Source organism: Capricornis sumatraensis, chromosome 2, assembly GCF_032405125.1.
Source record: "Capricornis sumatraensis isolate serow.1 chromosome 2, serow.2, whole genome shotgun sequence".
Classification (NCBI taxonomy): Eukaryota; Metazoa; Chordata; class Mammalia; order Artiodactyla; family Bovidae; genus Capricornis; species Capricornis sumatraensis.
The window spans coordinates 135,587,266-135,610,353 of NC_091070.1; the positions used below are offsets into that span (position 1 = coordinate 135,587,266).

General features: G+C 35.7%; 1 protein-coding gene across 3 annotated transcripts in view; it reads left to right on the forward strand.

The window, feature by feature from the left end:
* The first annotated feature begins 733 nt into the window (after positions 1–733).
* Positions 734–23,088, forward strand: part of WDR47 (WD repeat domain 47) — a 41,425-nt gene continuing 19,070 nt past the window's right edge. Inside the window, exons 1-6 of one of the 3 annotated variants that reach the window (XM_068964674.1) lie at positions 734–891; positions 3,471–3,554; positions 7,421–7,526; positions 12,047–12,849; positions 13,758–13,760; positions 17,221–17,344. In XM_068964674.1, the coding sequence (XP_068820775.1) occupies positions 734–891; positions 3,471–3,554; positions 7,421–7,526; positions 12,047–12,849; positions 13,758–13,760; positions 17,221–17,344 (1,278 nt within the window). The remainder of the gene's footprint in view (positions 892–3,470; positions 3,555–7,420; positions 7,527–12,046; positions 12,850–13,757; positions 13,761–17,220; positions 17,345–23,088) is intronic. The other 2 variants (XM_068964676.1, XM_068964675.1) reach the window with 2 other exon arrangements.

Here is a 23,088-nt window from a genome sequence, read left to right on the forward strand (position 1 = left end):
CCTAGTTGCAGACTGCTGAGTCACATTGTATTCTCCTAAGAGAGAGGGCTAAGCTAGCTTTCTGGGGTCTCTTTTACTTTTTAATTATTATTTTTAATTTAATTTTTCATTTTTATTTGGCCATGCGAAGAGGCAGCACACGTGGATTTTAGTTCCCCAACTAGGAACTACTGGTTGCCCGTTGCAGTAGACGTGTGGAGTCTTAACCGTTGGACCACCAGGAAACTGGGGTGTCTTTTACAAGGGCACTAATCCTAATCATGAGGGCTTTGTCCTCATTACCTAATCACCTCCCAAAGGCCTTTCCTCCTAATACCATCACTTAACATATGAATTTTGGGAAGACACTAATGTTCAGACCATAGCAAATATTATGAACCTCCATTTACCTATTACCTTACTTTAATAGTCATGATTATTATTTTTTATTTACTTCCTACCATGTGCCTTTTGTATTATTTTGAAGCAAATCTCAGATTATCAGATTATAATCTGTAATTCCAATGTATATCTCTTGAAGATAAACACTTAAAGAAATCGTAGCTATACCTATATCATACCTCAAAGAATGACTTGGTTTTGACAAATATTACATTAATTTCACTTTGAATACCTGTACTAATTATTTCCAAGAAACTTGTTATGTGTAGTTTCCATGTAGTTAATAATGCTTAGAAATAAAACAGTAGAAATAATTTTTGTTTTTATTTTGTTTAATATTTAGGCTATCGACATGACGGCTGAAGAAACAGTGAATGTAAAAGAGGTTGAAATCATTAAGCTAATCTTAGACTTCTTGAATTCAAAGAAGCTTCACATTAGTATGTTGGCCCTTGAGAAGGAAAGTGGAGTCATAAATGGCCTGTTTTCTGATGATATGCTTTTCCTGAGGTATGATTTCATTATCACTGTAAGGTTTGTAGCTCATTCCAAGAAATGTAAGTATTAATAAGATAATAGGTACAATATAGGTAGGTCTTTTTTTAAAATATAAATTTATTTATTTTAATTGGAGGCTGATTACTTTACAATATGGTATTGGTTTTGCCATACATCGACATGAACCCATCACGGATGTACACGTGTTCCCCATCCTGAAACCCCCTCCCACCTCCCCCTCCGTACCATCCCTCTGGGTCGTCCCAGTGCACCAGCCCCAAGCATCTTGTATCCTGCATCGAACCTAGACTGGCGATTCGTTTCTTATATGATACTATACATGTTTCAATGCCATTCTCCCAAATCATCCCACCCTCTCCCTCTCCCACAGAATTCAAAAGACTGTTCTATACATCTGTGTCTCTTTTGCTGTCTTGCATACAGGGTATCATTACCATCTTTCTAAATTCCATATATATGCGTTAGTATACTGTATTGGTGTTTTCCTTTCTGGCTTACTTCACTCTGTACAATAGGCTCCAGTTTCATCCACCTCATTAGAACTGATTCAAATGTATTCTTTTTAATGGCTGAGTAATACTCCATTGTGTATATGTTAGGTAGGTCTTTATAATCATGAAATGTAAGTATAATTTTTTAATGTTTATTTTTATAATGAGAATTTACAAAGTAAAGTTTTCTGTAGAATATTTTCAGGAGTAAGATCCAAAGTTCATTAAAAAGAGTCACAACTTTATTATGGTTGTGGCATCGTGTAAAAGTTACTAGATTAAGAAATCAGAGACTGTAAACTTAAAATATTTCTGAAATATCTCTTGTAGCTGTAGAAGTAAAACATACTCATATAAATATATTCTTTGTAGAAAATATAGAAAAATAAGGAAGAAAAATCACCTCACCATCCACACATAGTTTTTGATGCATATTGAAAAACCAGGAATTCTGTTTTGGATTTATAATTTGTATCCTGCTTTATCCATTAACATTATAAGAATTCTCTATGTGATTATAAATTTTTGCTTTTAAAGTTTTCAGTTTACTTAATTTCCTAATAATTTCCCTATTTTTAGACAAATTGTTTCCAGGTTTTCTTAAATGCTCTACTGAGCATCTTTCATACATATGACTTTTTCTATATCTTGGATTATTTCCTTAGCACATGTTTCTTGGAGATGGAATTGCAGAGCAAAAGGGAGTTAACATGTTTGCCAAAATGGAAAGCTAAATATATCCTTCCTTGAATTGGATGGAAAAAGAAAAACCCAAATTTCCAGACAGAAATGTATTCTGTGCTTATGTGGTACCAAATGTCCTTGACAGGGAGTATAGATTCTTGGATATGTAGCATTTTGTGAAATGAAAATGAAGTGTTTCTAACTCATGAAGAAGGAACTTTTTAAAAAGCTTTATTATATCAGGAAAGTTTATTTAAATTCATTGCACTTCCCTATATTTAATATTATGAATGTCACTGAGCCCTAGAGAGCTTAGTCAATGAAATGTATAGCAGGAACCAATACTAAGGCAGTATTCTTTGGGCTTTGTCTTTCAAGCATTGCTATTCCTGGAATTTAGTAGTGCCTCTCTGATATCCCTCTGCAGAAACCTGTTGGTTTGTGGTGAAGTTTTACTGGTCTAAGGTGAAATGCAAAGAGTTAAAGAATAGTAAATTTTTCATTAAACTAAATGTATTCTTCTAATGTATTCATCTTAAGGGGCTCACCTTTGAAATTATATCCTTCCTACTTTTTAAATGTTAAAATGTCCCTTTATAAAATGATTATGTTATATATTGTGATTGCTTTTTATTACTATTCATTCTTTGTAGAATTTTAAAAGTTGGCAATCTTATGTAGATCTTCTTGCTTGTTTCTTCCTTTTTTAAATTTTCGGTTCTAAAAACGCATAAGTAGGGAAATAACTTTTAAGAAAGAACAGTAATCTAAAAGCCTTATAACTTTTGGAAGTTCCCATAGACCACTTAAGTCAGAGAAACCTGGTATTATTCATTACTGTTTTCATTCTCAGAATATAAAGTGTAGTATATATTAAATTTAGTTAAATGCCTCCAAGATGTTGAAGTCACATTTAGAGCAGTTTTTCAGCCTTAGTACTGTTAACATCTTGTTGTGTGAGTGTGGGAGTTGTCCTGTGCATCGTAGGATGTAGGATATTTAGCAGTTCCTCTGACCCATACCCTGTAAATGCTGGTCACACCCCAGTTGTGACAACCAAAAATGTCCTCACACAGTGCCAGATGTCTCCAGGGGGCAAAGCTGCTCTAAGTTGAGACCCACTGACTTAGGGAGACTGGGACATACCTACACGCTGGCCCCTAAATAATACAGAATAACTTTAAACTGTAAGATTAGTGGGGAAATAAATACACTTTCAGTGTTTTTACATAGGTGAAGAAAAACACATTTTAGAATGAGGAATGGGTGCAGGTTCAGAGAGTCTTCTCAAATAGCGTATGTTGTTACAAATAATTTGTGGGAAAAGTTAATTCTGCTTTTAATTAATTAGTGTAACACATATTTGATAGCATGCATGGATTTTTCTTTATATAGGCAACTAATCCTTGATGGTCAATGGGATGAAGTTCTTCAGTTCATTCAGCCTCTAGAATGTATGGAAAAATTTGACAAAAAAAGGTAAGATTTCATATGAAACTTTTTAGTACCTTATCGTTGGTAGAAGTATAGCAACTAGCAAGACAAAACAATAAACAAAAATTTAAAAACAGGACTGTTAGCTTTTCTAGCAGATAGTACCCTCAGTCCCATTGAGTTGGAGCATTTCTAGAGGACAGCTTGCATGTACTTCAGTAAGTTGACTATCTGATATATAAAATTAGTCAATGGTGCCTATATATAAAACATCACAAGGGCCTATCTGAAGCAGTTGTTTCTTCATAATACTACCAAGATTTTAGAGATGTCATTCCATTGTTTCCTGACCTCCATTATTTCTGCCAAAGAGTTATTTTTAATTCTCTTGTATGTAATGTTTCTTTTTTTCTTCTTCTACTAGCTGCCTTCAAGATATTCTCCTTGTCATTGGTTTTCAGCAGGTTGATTGTGCCTAAGTGTGATTTACTTGTATTTTTCCTGCATGGGGTTTACTGAGGTTTTTGGATCTAAGTTTATGTCTTTCGTCAAATTTGAGAAGTTTTTGGCGGTTATTTCTTCAAAAATTTTTTTCTGCTCCTTTCTCTTCTCCTTCTAATTACATAGTATTAGATTGATATTGTTCCACAGTTTTGAAGCTTTGTTCCTTTTTTAAAAACATTTTTTCTGTGTATTCTTTAGTCTTGATTTACCTTCAACATTTATTGACACTTCCTTCAGTTAGTAACCTGCTCATAAACAGTGAATTTTTCATTTCAAATATTGTACTTTTTGGTTGCAGAATTTACTTTTATTTATAATTTTTCTGCTGAGATATTCATATCTGTTTGTTCATTGTGACTATATTTCCCAGTAAAGTCCTTGAACTTATTTTTAGTAACTGTTCACTAATAGTTCTTATTTGCCAATTCCAACTTCTGGGTTATGTCAGGCTCAGTTTCTATTGATTGCCTTTTCTCTTAACTGTAAGTCACTCTTTTTTCACATGTCTCATCATTTTTCAAAATATATTCTGCACATTGTGGATTCATTGTTGAAACTCTGGATTTCTGTTATTTTCTTTAGAAAATTATTGATTTTTATTCATACAGGGAGTATACTTTGTTATACTCAGAATGCAAAGTCTGTCCCTCACCTAACAGCCATCAGTTGAAATCTCTGCTCAGTTATTTAACCTTCAGTCTGTTGCTTTTGCTGGGCTGTTTGGAGTCTCCCTTGCATCTTGAGTCTTAGGTATGGCCAAGGTTTTAGGCACAGTTTATACAGTAGATTTTGATATATTTTTCATTGTGGTTTCCTCTTGTTTTGGATCTTCCTACCCTCTCTGCCACTTTTCAGCTGTTCTGGCATACCAGACCTTTTTCTGACTTCTCAAAAATCTGTAAAACTGCAGCTTTCTGCTTGAGTTTTAGCTCATGCTGTGTGGATTGGGGAGTATCTCAACTGGAAGGCCCTATACCCTTGACTCTCACTCCCTAAAGTTCCGTTTTTTCATGTATTGACTTCCCTCTAGGTGTGCTAGCCATTTTTTTTTCCCCCTTTGGTGCTTTCAAATAATTTTTGGGTTTTATCCAGGGTTTAATTGTTATTTGCAGAAAAGTTAGCCAGATACAAATTACTCCACCATTATCAGAAGTGAAACTTTGTGTTAGTTTCTGATTCTCCATAATTCATGCTATTTGATACTTCTTTGCTTTTGTACATTGTTTATTTACCTGGAATACTGTTTCTTACATCATCTTCTGCCCTTGCATAGCACATGCTTGATCATTTTCCAAGAGTCAGTTCTTGTAAGACCCTCATCATTTCTTATAGACTTGGTTTCATACTCCTTCAAAATCTTTCTCTGCGTTAGTTACTCAGTCCTGTCCGACTCTTTGAGACCCCATGGGCTTTAGCCCTCCAGGCTCCTTTGTCCATGGAATTCTCCAGGCAAATACTGCAGTGCGTTGCCATTCCCTTCTGCAGGGGATCTTCCCAACCTAGGGTTGAACCCGAGTCTCCTATTATAGGCAGATTCTTTACTGCTGAGCTACCCAGGAAACCCAGAACCTTGCTGAATCGTATACATATTCTATGGAATTTATTATATGATTCTCTTCTTTTTGTTTTTTAAATTGAAGTATAGTTGATTTATAATACTGTGTTAGTTTCAGGTATATAGCATAATGATTCAGTATTTTTGCAGACTATATTCCATTATAGCTTATTACAAATTTTCTGTGGTATATAGTTAATCTTTGTTGCCTGTCTGTTTTGTGGATAGTAGTTTGCATCTATTAACCTCATACCCCTAACTTATCCCCCACCACCAACTTTAGTAACCACAAGTTTGTTGTCTATGACTGTGAGTCTGTTTTGTGTATATATGTATATTCATTTATGTTATTTTTTAGATTCCACATATGAATGTTATCATATAGTATTTGTCTTCCTTTGACTAATTTCAGTAAGCACAATATTCTCCAGGTGCATCCATGTTTTTGCAGATGGCAATATTTTTTGTTTTCCTCTTCCTTATATGTCTTCTTTTTAAAAAATTTTTTTAGTTTCAGGTACACAGCAGAGTGATTCATTTATACATATATCCATTCTTTTTTAGATTCTTGTCCTGTGTGAGTCATTACAGAATATTGAGTAGATTTCTCTGTGCTAAACAGTAGGTCCTTATTAGTTATCTGTTCTATATATAGTAGTGTGTATATGTCAGTCCCAGTCTCCCACTTTATTCCTCTTCCCTTTTTCCCACTGTTATGATTAAGATTGTTTTCTGTATCTGTAACTCTGTTTCTGTTTTTTAAATAAGTTAATTTGTACCATTCTTTATAAGATTTCACTTATAAGTGATATCATGTGATACTTGGCCTTCTTTGACTTACTTCACTCAGTGTGACAATCTCCAGGTCCATCTGTGTTGCTGCAAATGGCATTATTTCATCCTTTTTTATGGCTGAGTAATAGTTCACTGCGTGTGTGTATACACACACACCACAACTTCTTAATCCAGTCATCTGTTAATGTGCATTAGATGAGTTGCTTTCATTAGATGCCCTTTTTAAAGGTAGGGATTTTGTTTTATTGGCACATATTTGCTATTAAAACAGTGGTTGGAAGAATGACTGTGAAGGTTCATTATTATTTTCTTTCAGCCCTCAGAAACACTTTTCTTTAAAGTGCTTAAGGCACTCAGCATTTTTTGATTCATAGACATCAAATAGACTCTCCCTTTCTCCTCTCTGAAAAATGCCTTTTGAAAAGTTTTAAATCTACAGTTATTTTATGGCTTTTTAGCAGTTTTATTCATTTCATTCTACCCTTTCATCTCCATTTTTATAAGAATTTTCTCATGTTTGAAAAGAAAAGACATATTTTGGGAAATATTTGGAATATAAAATGTTTTGATTTCATGTTAGATGATTTTTGACATCTTCCATAAAAACTTAATTGTTTGCTTAGAAATAATATTTCAAATAAAAGCCCTTGCTTTGAGTATTAAATTGTGATTTCTTGCTATCTTTTAATTATGGCTTATGAGTGATTGAACACACACACACACGGCTTCAGTGTGATGAGCCTCATAAGATATTTTTAAGAGTTTTCTGAAAGCAAGGGTACTTACAGTAACTAGTAAATACATTTGATTTATGAGACATTGGGAAATTAATTTTTTAAAGTGTTTTTTAAAAGAAATAATTGATCCTATAAGAAAAACTTGGCCTGTTGCTTTAGGAGCTTGAGTTTCATTTCTGGTCATTGACATTGCTATAGTGAAAGGCAGTGAAAGTGTTAGTCATTCAGTCGTGTCCGACTCTTTGCGACCTCATGGACTATAGCCTGTGCTATAATTCAGCTTTTAATCATTTTAATGTTTCATATTTTATTTTTCACAGGTTTCGTTACATTATCCTGAAGCAGAAGTTTTTAGAAGCTTTATGTGTTAACAATGCAATGTCAGCAGAAGATGAGCCCCAGCATGTAAGATTTTTATTCCTGAAGGTTTGCGCCATAGTCTTGTTTCAGTCATAAGTATTTTATTCCCTAAAACAAAAGAATCGTATCATGAGTTAAAGTTTTTATGAGTGGTGGTGGGGCAAGATCTGTTGTTTTACAGGTGTAGTGCTTTCAATCTGTAGTGCTTCTGGATTTGTTCTGTGATTTAGGCAAAGATGATACACATGAATGGCTGTTTGGTTGGAGAGTGTGTGCCCCTCTTGTTTAAGGTGATCTAGATATCCGAAGATGTTTGACTTGATGAGTATATCATTGCTTCTTTTCTTATCCCAGAAGTGAATTATATTTACCTCTTCTTTCTGTCTTTTCAGTATTTCTTTGATCCAGAGGTTTGTTTTTTTTTTTAAACCCTTTATTTTTTGGCTGTGCAGTACAACTTATAGGATCTTAGTTTCCCAACTAGAGGTTGAACCCAGGCCCTTGGCAGTGAAAGCGCAGAGCCCTAACCACTGACAGCCAGGGAATTCCCCAGAGGTGTTTCTTAATAGAATGTTTATTAATGACAATTTAGATTTAATGATATTAAATTCTTTTTGGTTAGAGAGTTACTTTTAAAGTTTTAATATTAGTATTGTTGCATCCAAAACCAAAGAAACTTTTATTAAGTGCTAGTAAGTAATCATTGAAATAGTAGAGAAATGCTTGCCAGGTAATGACGTTTAAAGGTGGAAAGAGGTACTTTCCTGGTAGTCTAATAGTTAAGACTCAGCACTTCCACTGCAGAGGATTTGGTTTGACTGCTGGTCAGGGAACTAAGCTTCCACATGCCAAATGGCATGACCAAAAAAAAAAAAAAGTGGAAAGAACACTGGAATATGAATGAGTCAATAAGAATTTTCATTCTGTCTTTGTCACTAATCAACTGAATTCAGTTCAGTTCATTCGCTCAGTTGTGTCCGACTCTGCGACACCATGAATCGCAGCACGCCAGGCCTCCCCGTCCATCACCAACTCCCGGAGTTCACTCAGACTCACGTCCATCGAGTCAGTGATGCCATCCAGCCATCTCATCCTCTGTCATCCCCTTCTCCTCCTGCCCCCAATCCCTCCCAGCATCAAGGTCTTTTCCAATGAGTCAACTCTTCCCATGAGGTGGCCAAAGTACTGGAGTTTCAACGTTAGCATCATTCCTTCCAAAGAAATCCGAGGGCTGATCTCCTTCAGAATGGACTGGTTGGATCTCCTTGCAGTCCAAGGAACTCTCAAGAGTCTTCTCCAACACCACAGTTCAAAAGCATCAATTCTTTGGCACTCAGCTTTCTTCACAGTCCAACTCTCACATCCATACATGACCACAGAAAAAACCGTAGCCTTGAGTAGATGAACCTTTGTTGGAAAAGTAATACCTCTGCTTTTCAATATGCTATCTAGGTTGGTCATAACTTTTCTTCCAAGGAGTAAGTGTCTTTTAATTTCATGGCTGCAGTCACCATCTGGAGTGACTTTGAAGCCCAAAAAAACAAAGTCTGACACTGTTTCCACTGTTTCCCCATCTATTTGCCATAAAGTGATGGGACCAGATGCCATGATCTTCGTTTTCTGAATGTTGAGCTTTAAGCCAACTTTTCCACTCTCCACTTTCACTTTCATCAAGAGGCTTTTTAGTTCCTCTTCACTTTCTGCCAAAAGGGTGGTGTCATCTGCATATCTGAGGTTACTGATATTTCTCCCTTCAATCTTGATTCCAGCTTGTGTTTCTTCCAGCCCAGCGTTTCTCATGATGTACTCTGTATATAAGTTAAATAAGCAGGGTGACAATATACAGCCTTGACGTACTCCTTTTCCTATTTGGAACCAGTCTGTTGTTCCATGTCCAGTTCTAACTGTTGCTTCCTGACCTGCATACAGGTTTCTTAAGAGGCAGATCAGGTGGTCTGGTATTCCCATCTCTTTCAGAATTTTCCACAGTGTATTGTGATCACAACAGTCAAAGGCTTTGGCATAGTCAATAAAGCAGAAATAGATGTTTTTCTGAAACTCTCTTGCTTTTTCCATGATCCATCGGATGTTGGCAATTTGATCTGTGGTTCCTCTGCGTTTTCTAATACCAGCTTGAACATCTGGAAGTTCACGGTTCATGTATTGCTGAAGACTGGCTTGGAGAATTTTGAGCATTACTTGACTAGCGTGTGAGATGAGTGCAATTGTGCAGTAGTTTGAACATTCTTTTGGATTGCCTTTCTTTGGGATTGGAATGAAAACTGACCTTTTCCAGTACCCTTGCCTTGAGAACCCCATGAACAGTATGAAAAGGCAAAATGATAGGATACTGAAAGAGGAACTCCCCAGGTCAATAGGTGCCCAATATACTACTGGAGATCAGTGGAAAAATAACTCCAGAAAGAATGAAGGGATGGAGCAAAGCAAAAACAATACTCAGTTGTGGATGTGACTGGTGATAGAAGCAAGGTCCGATGCTGTAAAGAGCAGTATTGCATAGGAACCTGGATTGTCAGGTCCATGAATCAAGGCAAATTAGAAGTGGTCAAACAGGAGATGGCAAGAGTGAACGTCGACATTCTAGGAATCAGCGAACTAAAATGGACTGGAATGGTGAATTTAACTCAGATGACCATTGTATCTACTAGTGCGTGCAGGAATCCCTCAGAAGAAATGGAGTAGCCATCGTGGTCAACAAGAGAGTCTGAAATGCAGTACTTGGATGCAATCTCAAAAACGACAGAATGATCTCTGTTTCCGAGGCAAACCATTCAATATCACAGTAATCCAAGTCTTTGCCCCAACCAGTAATGCTGAAGAAGATGAAGTTGAACAGTTCTATGAAGACCTACAAGACCTTTTAGAACTAACACCCAAAAAAGATGTCCTTTTCATTATAGGGGCCTGGAATGCAAAAGTAGGAAATCAAGAAACACCTGGAGTAACAGGCAGATTTGACCTTGGAATACCGAATGAAGCAGGGCAAAGGCTGATAGAGTTTTGCCAAAAGAATGCACTGGTCATAGCAAACACCCTCTTCCAACAACACAAGAGAAGACTGTACACATGGACATCACCAGATGGTCAACACCGAAATCAGATTGATTATATTCTTTGCAGCCAGAGATGGAGAAGCTCTATACAGTCAACAAAAACAAGACCAGGAGCTGACTGTGGCTCAGATCAGGAACTCCTTATTGCCAAATTCAGACTTAAATTGAAGAAAGTAGGGAAAACCACTAGAACATTCAGGTATGACCTAAATCAAATCCCTTATGATTATACAGTGGAAGTGAGAAATAGATTTAAGGGACTAGATCTGATAGACAGAGTGCCTGATGAACTATGGACAGAGGTTTGTGACATTGTACAGGAGACAAGGATCAAGACCATCCCCAAGAAAAAGAAACGCAAAAAAGCAAAATGGCTGTCTGAGGAGGCCTTACAAATAGCTTTGAGAAGAAGAGAAGTGAGAAGCAAAGGAGAAAAGGAAGGATGTAAGCATCTGAATGCAAAGTTCCAAAGAATAGCGCGGAGAGATAAGAAAGCCTTCTTCAGGGATCAATGCAAAGAAATAGAGGAAAACAACAGAATAGGAAAGACTAGAGATCTCTTCAAGAAAATTCAAGATACCAAGGGAACATTTCATGCAAAGATGGGCTCGATAAAGGACAGAAATGGTCTGGACCTAACAGAAGCAGAAGATATTAAGAAGAGGTGGCAAGAATACACAGAACTGTACAAAAAAGATCTTCATGACCCAGATAATCATGAATGTGTGACCACTCATCTAGAGCCAGACATCCTGGAATGTGAAGTCAAGTGGGCCTTTGAAAACATCACTACGAACTAAGCTAGTGGAGGTGATGGAATTCCGGTTGAGCTATTTCAAAATCAACTGAATTACTTAGGTTAAATCTGGACCCTACCTTTTCCCACAGGTAAGATATGGAAGCTGTGCTATGCAATTTCTGAAGTTCCGTACATCACTGAAAAGTTATGATCCTAAGATAATATTCACTGTACAAATTGCTTTATCTTTTAGCTAAGCTTCCTTTTGTTCTATCTGCACCATTTTTGTAAAAGTGAACTGTAGATGTTGCCTTTCTTGATTTGGTTTCTTTCCCCACACACATTTGTCCTAAGGCAAGCTTGAGAATGGCTCTTTTGCTTTTTCAGTAAGCTGGAGTGATGGCAGGGTATAGTAAGCAGTTGAATGTTGGCATGCTTCAGTTTCATTGCTCAAAAACTTAATTATCCTTACTCTTAAAAATTATGCGATGAAAATGATAGTATTAAGTCTGAATTACCTTACTTTTTTCTAGGTAAAATTTAATATGCTAATAACCAAATTTTAAAGTCTTTATTTTAGTAGTAGAAAACATTTGGATTCTTCACTTGCAAGTTGTTATATAGCCCACCATTATATGAGTATTCTTTGACACTAGTTTATCCCTTTGCAATTGAACAGTTTGTGAAAGTTTATAAAGTATTTTTGAGGAAAATACTTTCATTGTTTTCATATCTCATAGGATCTCTCTTTATAGCACTTGTTTTTTTTACAGCTGGAGTTTACAATGCAGGAAGCTGTGCAGTGTTTACATGCCCTGGAAGAGTACTGTCCTTCTAAAGATGACTACAGCAAGCTCTGTTTGCTTTTGACTTTGCCTCGTTTGACCAATCATGCTGAATTTAAGGACTGGAATCCCAGCACTGCACGAGTTCACTGCTTTGAAGAGGCTTGTATCATGGTGGCAGAATTCATCCCTGCTGATAGGAAGCTAAGTGAGGCTGGTTTTAAAGCAAGTAACAATCGTTTATTTCAGCTTGTAATGAAGGGCCTACTTTATGAATGCTGTGTAGAATTTTGTCAAAGTAAAGCAACAGGAGAAGAAATTACGGAAAGTGAAGTACTCCTTGGAATTGACCTCTTATGTGGTAATGGGTGTGATGATTTGGATCTGAGTTTATTGTCATGGCTCCAGAATCTCCCATCTTCGGTCTTCTCTTGTGCTTTTGAACAGAAAATGCTTAATATTCATGTTGACAAACTTCTAAAACCCACAAAAGCTGCATATGCTGATCTTTTGACACCTCTTATCAGCAAACTTTCTCCGTATCCATCGTCTCCAATGAGAAGGCCTCAATCAGCTGATGCCTATATGACCCGCTCTCTGAATCCTGCTTTAGATGGCCTCACTTGTGGACTGACCAGTCACGATAAGAGAATCTCAGACCTTGGGAACAAAACTTCTCCAATGTCACACTCCTTTGCTAACTTCCATTATCCAGGAGTACAAAATCTCAGCAGAAGTCTCATGCTTGAGAACACAGAATGTCACAGTATTTATGAAGAATCCCCTGAACGGTAAGTATTTACTTATAGAAATTGGCAGATCTCCATAAGTGTGAGATACTCTAATCGGGGTGTGTGTTTGTGTTTTCTAAATGTTCAAGTCTCTTTAGTTGAAAGTTAGTCTTTAAAGCTTTATTTGTAAGGAGTTTTAAAATTTTTGATAATTAATGTTCTCTAAGAAAATCTTTGTTTTTATGTCCTGTATTATCATTTTGCTGGTTATAAAGGCGGTGAATACATATTAAGAAATTTTGGAAATATGGAATATTATCAGTAAGAGAATTAAAATCCCACACAATCTCACACTTAGATGACCAATGTTTTTCCTATGAATACATTGTTAAAAATTGGGGAGGTGCTATATATATTTTCATACAGTTTGCTTTTTTTTTTTTACTTGATAGATCATGAATTGTTCCCATATTCTTAAACGTTTATTGAGGTCAGTGATTAAGGTTATGTGCATTATTCCTTTGTATGACTGTGTCATAGTTTTACCTAATTCCTTATTGTAGGAGAGTATAGTTTCCTGTAAATACTACTGTATTGAACATGTATATATATAAAAATCTCTGGTTATTTCCAGTTATCTTTAGTAATTCTTTATATATATATAAGTGTTAAAACCACCACTCAGTTTTTCTTTCAAATCTGGCATGAAATAATAATTTCCTGATTAGCAGTTCTTTATATCAAGGCTTAAGAAACTTCTTGTCTCAGTTTTCCAGGAATCCCATTGGGACACATGGCTGGTTTCCTATTCTGAGTTGATACTATGAATCATTACTATTGACTGCAATAAATTTATTAAAAGAGCATAAAAATGAAAACTTTCACTATTCACATAGGATAGTTGACAGCATTGTGTATTGAGGAAGAAGCACTGGACTTGGAATTTCTGTTTCTAATTAAAACAAGAGGAGGTATTTAGTTAAGGCATAAGAATTACAGGATAAATATTTATGGAAGCATTTTCTGTTAAGTTGCTGTGAGATTGTTGGGTGTGGTGGGTGTGATTTTCTTTAATGTTCTTTAAAGAAAGGAGAGGATTCTAGGATCAGTTAAGTGAGGGGACTTCCTAAAGCCTAGGGTGACTTCCTGAGGCATCTTACTGCTCTGTATTTTATATTTGAAAGAAAAAGATGATATCTAGTGATGAAAACAAATGAGTATAATTTAATATAGGGCATCCTATTATTTAAATCCTAAAGGAATAGAGAATCTTGAGTATTGGTAGAGACTATCTTAAACTTTTCTTTGACTTTTCAGTCCCTTTAGAGAAAATTTTTGCTGTCTGGGATGCTGAGCTTCTGGGGGAACTGGTGACATTTTTCTGACTATATGAGATGATAGGAGCTTCTTGGTCACTATAATGAATAGCATGTTTGGAATTGTACACCAGTGGGATTGTCTTGATAAAGAAAAAAAACAACAACACAAAAAGCTAGCCAAATTTGACTCTACACGTGCTGTTTCCTGTGTAAAGAAAGTACTATAATTGAGAATTGACTGAATAAAGACGGAAAGAAGTGAAGTTATTAGACCATTATAGAGGGGTAAAATGTAACCTGTTAAAAGGTAAGTAATACATGTGTTTTTAGCTGAGCAGTAGTAACAAAAACATCTGTCATGTCTCTGAAACTGGGAAACTTATGAGGCAAAGTAATGCAGAACAGTGAGTAGAACATGGTCTTTGGAGCCAGACTATGGTATGAATAGTAGCCTTGCCATTTTCTAGCTGCATGATCTTGGAATGGTAACTTGATCTCTCTGAGCCTCAGTGACCTCCTCTATAAAATAGAGTGTTGACTTGTAGAGTGAGATAAAGTTCCTAGCAGAGTGGTAAGCATGTGCTTGGTGCTTAATAAATACAGATTTCCCTCCTTCAGGGCTCATACCCTTGGAAAGGACAGTGTGTCAGAAGGGCTACTAATAAAATGTTCAGTTCAGTTCAGTTGCTCAGTGGTGTCTGACGCTTTGTGACCCCAGGAATCTTAGCACACCAGGCCTCCCTGTCCATCACCAACTCCCAGAGTTCACCTGAACTCATGTGTATCGAGTCAGTGATGCCATCCAGCCATCTTATCTTCTGTCATCCCCTTTTCCTCCTGCCCCCAGCCCCTCCCAGCATCAAGGTCTTTTCTAATGAGTCAACTCTTTGCATGAGGTGGCCAAAGTATTGGAGTTTCAGCCTCAGCATCAGTCCTTCCAATGAACACCCAGGACTGGTCTCCTTTAGGATTGACTGGTTGGATCTCCTTGCAGTCCAAGGGACTCTAAAGAGTCTTCTCCAACACCACAGTTCAAAAGCGTCAATTCTTCGGTGCCCAGCTTTCTTCACAGTCCAACTCTCACATCCATACATGACCACTGGAAAAACCATAGCCTTGACTAGACAGACCTTTGTTGGCAAAGTAATATCTCTGCTTTTTAATATGCTTTCTAGGTTGGTCATAACTTTCCTTCCAAGGAATAAGTGTCTTTTAATTTCATGGCTGCAATCACCATCTGCAGTGATTTTGGAGCCCCAAAAAATAAAGTCAGCCACTGTTTCCACTGTTTCCCCATCTATTTGCCATGAAGTGATAGGACCAGATGCCATGATCTTCGTTTTCTGAATGTTGAGTTTTAAGCCAACTTTTTCACTCTCCTCTTTCACTTTCTTCAAGAGGCTTTGAAAAATAACATGTTATAGAAGAGTTATTTGGCTGTTGATAAAGTATAAAAATTTATTTTGGAAAAAGTTTACCTGGTTTTGAAAAATGTTTTAGGTATAATTAGAAAATATGGGTAGCTCAGATCAATTATGTTAAAATGCCACATAAAGAGACTTTTGCTTGTGGTAATATAAGTTTGAATTCAGTATTTATTTTAAAATATTTAGTTGTCTACTCTGTGCTAGCACCGTGCTGCATCCCCAGGATATAATGATTGAGTTACTATGGTGAAGAAGATAAAACCCACAGGAAAAGTTTATAAAAGAGTGTGTAGTGTTTTGAAGGATATATTTTGACTTGAACAGAAAGCAACTCAAAAAAGGAAGAAAAAGCAGGTGAAATATGCAAGCCGTGACTATGCAATATAATGGTCTCAAAATTAAATCGCAGGAAAAATAAAATCTATTCCCAGACTTGGGCCAGCATTGGATTTGGAGTCCAAAGACCTGGATTCAAGTCCTAACTTTATTTACTAACTATGCAGTTTTGGGAACATGCCTTTTTTGAGTCTGTTTACTCGTCTGTGAAATGGGAGTTTTAATCTATTTTACAGGTCACTGTGCAGATTAAATGAGATAATGTATATGGAAGTGCTGTATAAATTGCAAAATTAAATGTTACTTTATGAAATTGTTTTATTCTATCTACACAGTTAATAATTCTTACAAATTCTACTTTTGGATTAAAATGCATTTTCCTTTGGTCATTAGCAGTTTACAGCATCGTCCTGTAACCAAAAACTCTTCCCAGATCTTTCTACTTCCTCCTCAGGGTGCATGTGTGTGTATATATGTCTAGATATTTATGACTACTAGGCTCCTAATGGTACCTTTGTGAAGGTGACTATCTAGCTCTGCTTTCCTAAACCCTTGACCTCTATTTATTTTTAGACCTCTATTTTAATATGTCTTACATACTTATGCCTGGAGAGGCCATTGTGAAGTCATTTCATAATCAAATTAATTGAAGACAAAATTCACTTTACTTTTGTACTTGTTCCCATGGTATCTGTTACTGATCGGTAATCTTTGTGAATGTGGTATTTGTCATCTTTGGATAATGTTAGTTATTAAAATTTTTAAACAGTGTAACTATGAAAAGTAGAAACTGCCAGTGTCTAAGAAGACGACAAGGAACAACCTGACAGAAGACATCAAACTTACTAATTAGTCTACATTAAAAATATTTGAAAGATGTTTCACTTTTATGTTAAGTGCAAATAAAGAAAGCCTTTTAATAAAATCTCAACTATTCTTAGCTTTTTATTGAAATATATTGGAGGAAAGAAAATTGATGTTTGGATAACAGAATAGCAGATTGAGTTCTTTAAGTGAATTTAGGCTTTAGGTCATTTGACCTATTAATTTGTAGATGAAGCTGAGCCACAAAGAATGTAAGTGATTTCCCAAGGCCACACATACTCTTTTAGATGGGAGTCCCTACCCTCCTTGCTTAATAATCCAGTGCTCTTTCATATTATTAGCACATTCTGTTTTTTAAAATCCCTTACATATAGAACTTAAGAGAAAAAAGTAAAGTTTAAAATCTGTTTTTGTGCATTTAATATATACTTAAGGTAAATATGCCTCTTTTAAATTAAAATTTCTCTAACTACATTACATTTTTCTTTACCCCTACTTCTTCCTTTTCATTTGTTACCCTGAAGTGATACACCTGTTGAGGCACAGAGACCTATCAGCAGTGAAATCCTGGGCCAGAGTTCAGTTTCAGAAAAGGAGCCTGCAAATGGAGCACAGAATCCAGGACCAGCTAAGCAAGAAAAAAATGAGGTAATGTTTACTACATCTCAGGCCTTTTAGAGTTATCCATTTTGTAAGAAGTAATACTATTTGCTTGGATAGAATTTTAAAAGAATTTTCTGTTATTTCACAGGAGGAGAGAGAATACCTAGATTTTCTTATTGATTAGATCATTTCTCCCCTCTTCTTTAAGAATTTATAGTTTTTTTGATTGTTTTTTAATATATATTTTAGAGCATTTTTAATGTATGAATTTATTAACAATTAAAAATATCACAGTTGACATTCCTTCTGCATGTTTGAGAATTCATGTAATTGATTCGTATTAAAGGTAGACAACTTGTATTTTAAGATATGTGCTCTATATTTTACTAAGTAGATTTAATGAGCAAGAAATTATGACATTTATAATGTAGAATGATACCTTATCTCTGCTTCCCTGCTGGCTCAGCAGTAAAAGAATCTGCCTGCAATGCAGTAGATGTGAGTTTGATCCCTGGGTCAGGAAGATCCCCTGGAGAAGGAACTGGCAACCCACTCGACTGTTCTTTTTTATTTTTTTAAATTAAATTATTTATTAGGCTCTGTTGGTCTTCATTGCTGTGTGGGCTTTTCTCTCACTGCAGCGAGTGGGGGCTGTTCTCTGGCTCCTGTGCACAGGTTCTCATTGCAGTTGCTTTTCTTGTGTAGCACAGACTCTCTGGGGTGCATGGGCTTCAGTAGTTGTGGCTGTTGGGCTTCCAGCACACTGGCTCAGTAGTTGTGGCACATGGGCTTAGTTGCTTCTCCGCATGTGGGATCTTCCCAGACCAGGGATTGACCCTATGTCTCCTGCATTGACAGGTGGATGATTCTTTATCACTGAGCCACTAGGGAAGCCCCCACTCCAGTATTCTTACTTGGGAAATACCATAAACAGAAGAGCCTAGCAGGCTACAGTTCATGAGGTCACAAGAGTTGGACGTGACTTAGCAACTCAACCCTCACCACCACCACACCTTATCTAAGCCTTTAGAGTTCTAGTTTATTTTTCTGTGATGCTTTGAAAAGGAAATTGTGAAATAAGGTGCAAATTTTATCATATTTATAATATCCCACTTATAAAGGGTAAGTAGGTTTAATAAGTTGAATAAGTTTTTTTTGTGTTTGACTAAATATTAAAAATGAGGTTGAAAAATTATCCTTAAAAGTACATATGGATATGTACCAAACAACAGTATCCAAAAGTATATGAAGCAAACATTGGCAAAGCTAAAGGGAGAAATAGACTGTTCTGCAATAGTAGTTAGAGGTTTCAATACCATACCTGCAGTGATGGATAGACTATCTAAACAGAAGATCAGTAAGGATATAGAGGGCTTGAACAATGCTGTAAACCAGTTTGTGCTAACAGACATCTATAGAATACTCAACAGTAGTGGAGTACACAATCTTCTCCAGTACACATGCAGCGTTCTTCAAGATAGACAATATCTTAGGACTCAGTACATTTTAAAAGATTTAAAATCATGTAAAGTGTCTACTCTGACCACAGAGGAATGAAGCTAGAAATGAGTAATAAGGAAAATTTTTAAATTCAAAATTTGGAAAAATGAACCAACACGTTCTTAACCAGTGGGTCAAAGAAGTCACAGGGGAAATTAGAAAACACTTAGAGACTAATGAAAATGAGCACAACATAACAAATATACAACAAGCTTATGGAATGCAGCAAAAGCAGTGCTCAGGGATAAATTTGTAGCTGCGAATGCTTACATTAAAAAAAGAAGAAAGATCCCAAATTAATAAGTTTATGCCTTGAAGAGCCAGAAAAAGGAAGAGCATGCTATATCCAAAGCTTGCAGAAGGAAGGAAATAATAAAGATTAGAGGAGAGAGAAATAAAAGGGAAACAACAGGGAGAATCAACAAAATCAAAAGTTGTTTCTTTGGAAAGATAACAAAATTCTTAAGCCCTTAGCTAGACTGATGAAGAAAAAAGCCAATAACTAAAATAAATAAAACTACCTTATAGGGCTTCCCTTACAGGTGGTAAAGAACCCACCTGCCAGTGCAAGAGGCACAAGAGATGTGAGATTGATCCCTGGGTTGGGAGGATCCCCTGGAGGAGGAAATGGTAACCCACTCCAGTATTCTTGCCTGGAAAATTCCATGGACAGAGGGACCTGGTGGGCTATAGCCCATAGGGTTGCAAAGTCGGACACGACTGAAGCGACTTAGCATATCTACCTTACAACAATAAAAAGGATTATAAGAGAATACTATGACCATTTGCAAACTAACAGATAACTTAGGTAAAGTGGACAAATTCTTTAGAAGCAAATTACTAAACTCACTTGGAAAGAAATAGAAAATCTCAACAGATCCATATTGAGTAAAGAATTGAATCAGTAATCAAAAAGCTTTCCAACAGAGGAAAGACAAGGATCAGATGACTTTACTGGTGAATTCTATAAACATTTAGGAAGAGTTAACAATAATCCTCAAAATTTTCCAAAAAATAAAAGAGGAGGGAACCCTTCCTAACCCATTCTATGAGTTCAGCATTACCATCATAGCAAAGCCAAGTGAAAATATTAGGGAAAAAAACTACAGACCAATATGTATTATGAATATATAAGCAAAAATCAAAATACTAGCAAGCCAAAACCATTAGCATATTAAAAGGATTATACATCTTGACAAAGTAGATTGATTGCAGGATGCAAGCCTAGTGGTTCAACATAGAAAACTTTCAGTTTAATATTCACATTAATAGAATGAAGGAAAAAATAAACAACATGTGATTGTCTCAATTGATGCAGAAAAGACATTTGAGAAAATGAAACACTCTTTGCTGTTAAAAACTCTCACAGAACTAATAATAGAATGGAACTTCCTCAGCATGGTGAAGATTATGGAGAACCCAAGCTGATATCATACTTAATGGGGAATGACTTAAAGCTTTCTCTCTATGATCAGGAGCAAAGATAAGGATGCCTGCTTTCACAATTGTTGCTTCAACATTTGTTACAAGTTCTAGCGGGAGCAGTTAGACCAGAAAAATAAATAAATTGGGAAGGAAGAAGTAAAGCTGTCTCTATTCACAGATGACATAAATATTATATATCAGAAAGAATCCACATGACCCCTATTAAAGCTTATGAGCAGGTTCAGTGAAGTTGCACGGTACAAGATCAACACATGGAAATTGTTTCTGTATACCAGCAGTGAATAATCAGAAGAGGAAATTAAGAAAGCAGTTTTGTTTACAGCAGTATATAAAAGGATAAAATACTTGGGAATAAATTAAATTAAGGAGGTAGAAAATTGGTATGCCAAAATCTACAAAATATTACTGAAAGAAGTTAAAGAAGACCTAAATAAATGAAAAGACATTCTGTGTTCATTAATGGGAAGATTTAATACTGTTAAGATGTCAGTACTATCCAACATTATTTACAAACTTCATGTAATTCCTGTAAAAAATTCCACTGCCTATTTTGTAGTAATGGAAAAGCTAATACTCAAATACTTGGAATTGCAGCAGGCTTTGAATAGCCAAAACAATTTTGCAAAAAGAAATATAAAATTGTAGGACTCATACTGCATAATTTCAAAACTTACTATAAAGCTACAGTAATTAAAACTGTAGTTCTTGTATAAGGATAGGCATATAGACCAGTTGAATAAATTGAGAGGCCAGAAGTAATTTCATATATCTGTGACCAGTTGATTTTTGGTATGGGTGCCAAGTCTGCTCAGTGAGGGAGAAATAATCTCTTCAACAGATGATGCTAGATATCTGGATTTCCACATGCAAAAAAGGAAATTGGACCTCTGCCTCACACCATGTATAAAAATTAACTAAAACTAGATCAACAACTTAAGCACAGGACCTACAGAAGTATAAAACTCAGAAGAAAACATAGAGATTAATCTTTACAACCTTAGATTTTGTAATATGTCCTTAGGTATAATACCAATAGCTTAAGCAACAAATGCAAAAATTGAACTTCATCAAAATTAAAAACTTTTTTGCATCAAAGGACATTATCAATAATCTGAAAGGACAGCCTCCAGAATGGGAACAATATTTGCAAATTATTTATCTGGTAAGGTTTTAGTATCTAGAAAATATAAAGAACTACTACAACTCAACAATAAAAAAATCCATTTTAAAAAAGGCGTTGAATAGACAGTTCTCCAAATTGGCCAGATGTCTATAAATAGCCAATAAGTACATGAGAAAAATGCCTAACATAACTTGTCATTAGGGAAATGGACATGAAAACCACAATGAAGTATAACTTCGCAATTACTAGAATGGCTAAAAGGCTAAAATCAAAGCAGAAAGTAATGTGTTGGTGAGAAAAGAGAGAAATTTGAGGCCTCATACATTTCTGGTTGGTATGTAAAATGGTGTAGTCACTGTAGTTTCATGGTACCTCAAAAATCTAAGCAAGAATTACTATATGACCCAGTCACTTTACTTCCAGGTATTACCCAAAAGCTTTGAAAGCAAAGGCTCAAATAGATAACTGTACATCCATGTTCATAGCATCATTGTTAACTGTGGCCGAAAGGTAGAAATAACTCATGTACATCCACAGGTTAATGGATAGACAAAAGTGATGTATCCATACGATGGAGTATTACTCAGCCATAAAAAGGAATGAAGTCTGACATAGGCTGCAACTTGGATGAACCTTGAAAACATTGTGTTAAGTGAAATAATTCAGACACAAAAGCACAGATACTGTATGATTCCGTTTACATGATATATCTAGGATAAGTAAATTCATAAGACAGAAAATGGAATAGAAGTTAGCAGGCATTAGAGGAAGAAGGAAATGGAGTTATTGTTTAGTGGTTACAGAGTTTCTGTTAGGGGTGATGAAAATTTTTGGAAATAGATAATAGTGGTGGTTATGTAACACTATGACTCTAATGCCACTGAATTCCACACTGAATGGTTAAAATACAATTTTTATATTTATTTTACCACAAAAAATTTTTTTAAAGGACATAGAGATAATTTTGTTTCAGAGTTATTGCTGTAAGTTATAAAATAGAGGAGGACCATTACTATTCTCTGGGAAAAGGAGACAGTTTTAGCTTTAGTCAGTCAGTCATACAGGACTCTTGGTTAAGCTTACTGTCAGTGTTAGCCAGTTGTAGAGATGATCTAGTTCATATGATCTCTGTAATTTGACCACACTCTAGCTTGGCAGGAGGGTCTTTCTTTGCCAATACTGGAATTCACTATAATATCTAAGTCCTTTAAGTTGAGTACTATGTAGTTCTTTTAGATGAATGAAGTAGGAATGTTGAGACTGCTGAGTTTAACATCTATTTATTCTATTTTCTTGTGAAGAGCCATTTGAATTAAATTACTGTTTTTGAAGGAAATTTTATAAGCTTCCTTCTAGAGTAACCTATTAAGCCACAGCCACTTAGATGCTTAAATTTTGTTAGACAAGGTTAATATTGTATTTATTAAATATTAATGTAGTCCCTCGGTATTTTTTCCTAGTCATATAGATTTGCGCTAGTCTTTACATTTGTATTGTATATTCGTGTCGTCCTTGTGACAACTGTAGTCTGTTTTATTTGTGATCATTCAGGGATCCAGGATGATCATTTGTTTTGGTCAGTCTTTTACTGTGGAATAGAGCAAATTAATTGATCTGATCTAATTGACTGTTAAGACTCATGCATACCATGTTATTTTTCAAAGATCCAGTATATTATTTTCTGATTGCTGTCTATATGTTTTATGCAGCACTTATGGAA